At 38.0% G+C, this 7,429-nt stretch overlaps 1 protein-coding gene across 1 annotated transcript in view; it reads left to right on the forward strand.

Annotated features, from left to right (window-relative positions):
• The window catches only part of ak5 (adenylate kinase 5), a 101,437-nt gene that overhangs the window by 12,035 nt on the left and 81,973 nt on the right, over window positions 1-7,429 (forward strand). The window contains exon 5 of the mRNA XM_005924551.3: window positions 3,855-3,968. Within this exon, the coding sequence (XP_005924613.1) occupies window positions 3,855-3,968 (114 nt within the window). The remainder of the gene's footprint in view (window positions 1-3,854; window positions 3,969-7,429) is intronic.

Below are 7,429 nucleotides of genomic sequence, written 5' to 3' on the forward strand. Positions count from 1 at the left end.
CTGAAGATCAAAGGGAACTATAGATTTACAAAATCTCTTGGAGCAATTTCTAAACGGGTCATCAAACAATTGTACATAAGTACAAGTTATTCAGATGTGTCACCACTTTGCCAAGATCTGGAAGATGACCCAAACTGACCCCTTCAGGTGAAAGGAAACACTTTTTGGGAACAGCCCAGGAACCATCCAAGTCTCAAGCTTTCCATGAACTGAAAACTGCCTTTGATACCAGCATCACTGTCCACAGGGAAGCACCATGAATAGGACATAAATGAATAGGCTGGATCTCAGGAGGATGTATATCGAGGCTGTATTATCGTTCCAAGTGAGAAAAAGAACAGTGCAAAGAAATCATTAAAAGTCCAAAATTACCCTGTCGCTCATGGCCATATTGATTGTATGTTAACTCTCTCATCTATCTTTTCTTAAAAATCTAAACTATTATAAAGGTTCAGTTGTTATTTGTTTCCAGGTCAAATGACTCCATGGGTATTCATCATTTCCAGCTTTCACCTCTGTCCTTTAATATTTGTGGCTTTTTTTTTTTTACTCTCCATTGCAAATTTCATTGGTCTCACTTCAAGCAGCACTCAAATATTGTTCAGTCAACGCTCAGTCTGAAAAAAGTTAAGTAAATATGAAAACTGTCAATGGTCTTCTGCTTTTTGCACGTACTTATTAATTCTGATTTCTGGCATTTTAATCTCAATAAATCAGAAATAACTTGTCTACTAGGAGTACGAGTTCCGAGTCACTTTTATTAGTCGATTTACTGAGCAGAGATCTAAATACTATCTGTGCCTCACAGACACAACATGTCCTTTGGCATTGTTGCTGTGATGGCCAACAGTGAATGAAAACTTCCAGCTTGTCCCACTGGACATTTGTTCTGTTAAATGTCATCTTTCAGCATGCAGGGTTAAAGGTTATATTTTAAATCAGATTACAGCCTTTTGCAAAACCAAACGAAGTAGTTTTCAGTGCACACATGGAGCACATAGCACGACCTTTTGGCTGAGAAACTTGTTCCTAACTCCGTTGTCACTCTTCCAACTTATAAATACAGATTTTATTGCATGTTAAAAGAGCACCCTCCAGTATTACTGCTTCCAAAGAGTGGCCGTATTTGATGTCCAGGAATCAGAAATGATTGGGTTTACCCACATTAAGATTCCTGCATGTACCATTTATAGATAATTCTCCCCCAAAGGTAAAGAGTATGTAATTAGTTTGTTTGTCTGCGTAGCTCTTTGCTTCTTAGCAGTCTAGCATCCGGTTTTCGTGATATCATTTTCAAATTTTGTGTGATGGTAGATAACAGAAATAGGTCGAGCTGATTTCATTTTGGTGAAAATCAGGTCAAGGTCAAACCAATGTGAGACACAGTAAAAACTTTATATTACACACAGACTTCTATTTCTATTTATTTCTATTTATTTTTTATATAACACTTTTAATTACAATAGTGGCGTTGACCAAAGTGCTGTACAAACATACAAATTACACAATAAAATAACACACAATAAAATAGCAATATCAATTAACATCAATGCCAAATAGCTAATAACAAATAAATAACTAAATAACTCTCATGCAGTATTAAAAGCCAGTGAGTAGAAATGTGTTTTAAGACACACAGGGACAGAGAGGCAGGGTGTACCAGGGTGTACCCTGCCTCTCGCCCTATGACAGCTGGGATAGGCTCCAGCGCCCCCCGCGACCCTGAAAAGGATAAGCGGAAGCGAATGGATGGATGGATGGATTTAAAAAGCTTGAGGGTAGGAGTCTGTCTAATGTGGAGAGGCAAATCATTAAACAGTTTAGGCGCCACGACCGCAAATGTATGATCACTTCTAAGAACCAGCCTCGACCTTGGTGTGGCCAAGAGTCTTGACCTCCACTGTTAATGACCAAAGTCAAAGTTGACCTAGAGAAAAATTCAATAAATAATATAGGCATGGAGAGGGCTGTACAACGCAATTTTTATTTTTTCAATACCACACCCAATGATGTCACAATGATGCAACAACATGCTGACATCAGCATGCTGACATCAGCATGTTGCAATAAAAACATCATAAAACATGAAAGTTTTAGTGTAGGCCTTGCCGTCTGGGGGAGTTGCGCTCTCTGAGTGCTCGTGTTTTGGTATAAAATGGTAGATTCAGGTGAGTTCACAAAATCACAGGTTGTTCATTAAAAGTATTTCTCTACCAAACTGCTGAAAGAACCACCGTATCGCTTCACTGTCTTGGAGCCATATGTCATTGGACTATGAAACATTGTCACCATTTTAAGAGAGACTGAGTAGAATTCAGGGGTATTTTAGTTTACTTTAGTTCTTTCTTCAAAGAAGGAATTATCTGTAATATTGTTTATAGTGGATCATTCCTTAAATGCACAGTAATAATGATCAATTCACTTTGCTGTTGTACATCAACAGATGCAATGGACATCCATCTGTATAGAGGACTTTATAGTTGTTTTTCTTTTATCCTGTTCCCCAATAATGTTCTTCCAGCTTTAATGTTTCAGGAGCTATTTCTGTGCTGCAGTGCATTGTGGTAAAAGAATCTCCTAAAGTTAGACGAGCTAAAATGGTTTGTTTCACAAAGTGGCTGCACCAAAAGCCAGTACAAGATTAATGATGATTAATTTGAACTGTGAAACATGCACAGCTACTCCAGTCACATCCAAGAATGAAAATATGGGGCTGGAAATGAGAATAATAGGTCCACTTTAAACTAGTTAGAAATCACTCTCCATTAGCTACACGGTGCACTGTGATGAATGCATGCACTAGTTCCACCAAAAATAGACAAACGAGGTGTCTCTTACCATGTAATTGACATGTTGGAAACACTATAATAAAATGCATGACATTTGATGGATGTGGAAATTCTAATCATGCAACACCAGATCTGTTAGTGAGCACGGAATGAGAAACATTTATTTGAAATCTCAGTCTATTCTGCACTATTTAGAAAGCTACTCAGAGTCTGCCGTGTATATTGCAAATAACAAATGGCTGAACAGAAGTAATTTTGCATACGGAGTCTGTGCAGCTGCAGGTGAATTGTTTGATGCTTCGCGTTCCTGTGAGAGCTCTGCTGCGAGACGTGCAGCGGCTCAGAGGGCTTTTCTTAGATCAGATTCTCTGAGTTAGTCTTACAAGCATACATTAATCTGGTTTATGGAATCTAGATTAGGTTTATCTCTGCGTAGTCTGTCAGGCTGCCGCTCACACTCTGCAGTCAGAGGGAAATTAAATGTCTGTGTTGTTCATGTTATTTTTAGTTCTGAGCATTGCTCATGTATCTCTGTCGTATCATGTGGTGCATTCTGCCTGGAGAAATACGTTCAAACATGTTGACCTCCTCCAGCCAAGAGGAAGCAAGTGATGCTAAAAGATGCTGGCACGCTCTGACCTCAGGACCTCTCAACAGAGTCATTCAGCTGCATTCAGAAATATTAAACAACAGCTGGATGAACAGATGAATGATATAGTGGATTTTTCATTCACCGTATTTATGGCTCCAAATCAGATACCCTTCATTATTTGTCAGATTTACAGTGCTACACAAGAAACTGCAAAAGCCATTGATAAAATTAATCTTTTTATCTCTGAATTATAATCACAACCGTAAAGTGTATAACTCTGTAATTGCAATGTCTTTCTCTTCACTGAGAAAACGGCCCCCACTGTTTGGCATCTCAGATGTGAGTGTAGTTAAATATGCTTTTGGACACCAAGGCAGTGGCTAATTACTCAGTTTGTATTGATTAAAAATCTAATGAGCTCCCTGCTCCAAGTGATGAAAATTATGAATCATGTTGCTTTTGATGATTTGCAGGAGACGACAATAACTGAGATAAAGCAGAAGATTATGAAGATCCCGGATGCTAACGGTATCGTCATAGATGGGTTCCCTCGGGACGTCGGACAGGCCCTGTCCTTTGAGGACCAGGTGAGTCTCATTTATCCTCTAATGCACGAATGTCCAAATTATTTTACAATGTGGGCCAGACCAGTAAAACTCCTCTTTCTATCAGTGTAATTAGGCTTAACTACACATTTAATCCCTGAGTTATTTTTACATAAGAAAAAGAAAGAGCAATTTCAGCATTTAAATAAATGCTGCTGCAGTAACTGAATAATTCTGTCAGCATGACTCTTTTGGCTAAAGCTGTTAGAAATACATGTGTAAATTTAAAGAAAAGGTTCTGTTGGCTTAATGCAGAGGCTGTTCTTCACATTTTCCAAAGGCGTCCAGTGGGCCAGCTTGGAGTCTTTGCCAAGCGAATTCTGGCTATTGGGCCTTATGTTTGACACCCTTTTCTATTGCTTTGTTCATCCTGGGCTCAGATGCTGTTTTCATGTTTATAACTTAAGTCATTTTACATAAATCTTAATTATGCAGCCTTTAGGCTAAAACTATCTGTCACATCTAATCTGCAAACATAAAGAGTCTTTTCTGTGTTTGGAGATTTGCTAAAACAATTTTATATTTCTTTGAGTTATGAAAATTGCTTTCATGTTTCATTGACTCTATATATAAAAGAGTCACTTTGTCTCATGTGCAGTACACAACAACCCTTTCATACCTGCTGTGTTTAATCGCACAAGGGGCATTTTATCTTTATACTGTGTGCGAACTGTGTAAGTTATCGGCTAATGACAGCAAGCTTGGTTGGCAAGCTGTATCCACAGACTTTCTGGCAGACGCCTTCTCATTAGCACTAAGCAACAGACTGAAAAATATTAGACTACCATACAGCAAAACTAGAGCACAAACTTCTTGAGGGTCTGTTAGTGGGGGTGGGTAACATAGCCTCAAAATGATATAATATTTGAGCAATACAGGAAAGGAAATACTGAAAAATGTTTTATTAATGATTGCAGCTCGCAGTCAGCGGCATTTCTAAGTATAAGTGAACGAAGGGCATTTTCCATCCTTCTTTTCTAATGAGCTACAGTCACTGATGACACGCTTCCTAATTTGAAGTGCAAGTCTATTGAAACAAGATGCCAGCAGCCGCAGTTGCGTTGTTATAAAGCAGGAGTAGTGACACAGCGGTACACCATGGGTCAAATGTAACTCATAAGTAGCTCGGTGTTATTTTCCCCAAATATATTAAAATAAAGGATCGAATAGCATGGATTTTTTTATTCATTTCTTTGCCCCAGTGGGGAAATTTGATTGCACTTCATATGACATTTGTATGCATTAACATAAGACAAAATGTTACCTACAATATACAGAGATTTTCACTCCCGAATGGGCAACCTATGTATTGCTCATGTTCAGCCGTTTGATGGTTCGAGCAGTAAAAGACGGTTTTGGCCAGTTTATTTGTGAACAAGGGGTGAAAACTGTGCTTCAGTTTAACAGCTTAAGTAAGTCAACCCTGTATCTCGTGACATGATAAAATAGAAAAATATTTTCCACCTGGGATGTTTTATCTTGGGTCGAGCTTTTTAACCAGTTTCTTAAAGTCCTGCTTTTCTTGCTCTTATACATGTCCGTGGTCGCCCTTCTGGTGTGCACACTAGCGAACGTAAAAGCATGCTGCAATATCACATTGTTATATCACATAAAAATGTATACTGGTATTAATACAGAATTAATAATGGTTAAGAACACATTAGTTCAGTTTATTTGTCACATATTTGCATTAATCTTACTGTGAAACAAACCAACACTATAAACTCATTCGAGAGAGTCAGTTCAGTGATGCAAATTAGGTAAAGTGAAAAAACTCTAAGCTTTAACCCTTTATCGCCCAAGTATTACACAGGGTGCCTGGGTGTATTTTCTAATTTTGACTAATTAAAATTACAAAATAATTCTCATCTTTCACGAACCATTTAGATATTTACCTCTGGGCTAAAATGGCTGAGGAGTTACAGCAATGTGAAGTGCACATGGTAAAACAGGTCAAGCAGCAGTATCTTGTGAATGCTTTGTGCTGCTGTGATACATCAAATATCCCCATAAAGTTTGTCTCCCTAACTTTCCAAAACCATTTAAATGTCTATAGCACAAATAGTAGTGCTAGAGACATTAGATTAGATTAGATACAAAGATTAAAACTGTTTCTTCCACCAGTTTGTAAAACATTTATTTCATATGTAAAGTTTAAAAAATATATATATTATTAAATTACTCAATTTTAATGAAAGCATCAAGTGGTCATTTGAGGAACTGCAGTGTTTGGTTCTTCCTCGGCGATGTTGTGATTAGTGCCTGTAATCAAATGACACATTTTTTTTATTAAATAACTAATTACAATTACATCTGTTTGGTAATTTAACTGCGCACATCACCATTGCTATTTTATTGTCTTAATTCAAACTTCAAGATTTCTCTTCCTAACTCTACTGTAGATGGGACAACATTATATTTCTATGTTTTTCCTTTGTTTCAGTCTGTGACTAACAGGCACACATGCTCCACCAGATGAGTTTCAAAGTCACTGTGTTTATTTTGTCAGGGAGACACAGTGAAAATTGTTGTCTGTGTGTTTGACACACACACAAAGAGCCATTCAAGTAGGCACCTGCTACAAGCCAAGTATGTAAATGAGCTGGTTGTTCTCGACACACCGACCGTTTGCTGTCTAGTTCATCTCCAGCACTAAAAGAGCTGCGCGTATCATGGCTTAGTGGTTTGAGTAAATCTACGTCAGTTTGATATGCTAAATATCAGGAGCTACACAGCGACAACAGGCCATTATGAGGGTTTTTAAGACTTAAATATTTAAATTGTCGCATCCAAATTAGCATTCTTCCAATTGCCTTTGATTAAAGTTTATTTTTGCATCTATTTTGCATTAGAAAGCTGCATATGACAAAAGTCAAACTGAAATCCTCTTCAGGTTTCGATGACAGTTATTGTTCGCATTTCATAATTTGTTAAAAGTGGATAAGTGGATGCTTCTGGTAACAACTCTAATGGTGCATTGACGTCATTGGTGTGGGAATTTAATGTTGAGGCACAGACTCTTTTCGGGCTCTTTTCATTAAACTCTAATACGGCAGAAATATCTAAGTTAGCAGGTAAATTGTTCACTAAGAATATTATGACTGGGTCCTTTACAGGAGTGCAATTTACTTATTTTGCTGCAATCTAAGACAAATTGTTGGGTCTGTGTTTCCACAAGCCCCGCTAATTCTAGAGACTTATTCATCATGAAGAAAACAAGACAGTCGATCGATCATTTGCGCTAGGGAGTCCTCGTCTGTGTCCACCACGAAAATGACCCCGACGACGGCCTCCTCTCGCTGCCTTTTATTGAGAGACAGTTCACACAAAACACATCACAGCAAAGCAACGCCCACATGGTTCTAAGACAAGGCATTGTATGTATATGTGTGAACTTCTGTAAGAATGTGTGTGTGTGTGTGTGTGTGTGTGTGTGTGTGTGT

This window comes from Haplochromis burtoni, unplaced genomic scaffold (assembly GCF_018398535.1).
Source record: "Haplochromis burtoni strain Fernald_Lab_line unplaced genomic scaffold, NCSU_Asbu1 Contig_78, whole genome shotgun sequence".
In the NCBI taxonomy this organism is placed as follows: Eukaryota; Metazoa; Chordata; class Actinopteri; order Cichliformes; family Cichlidae; genus Haplochromis; species Haplochromis burtoni.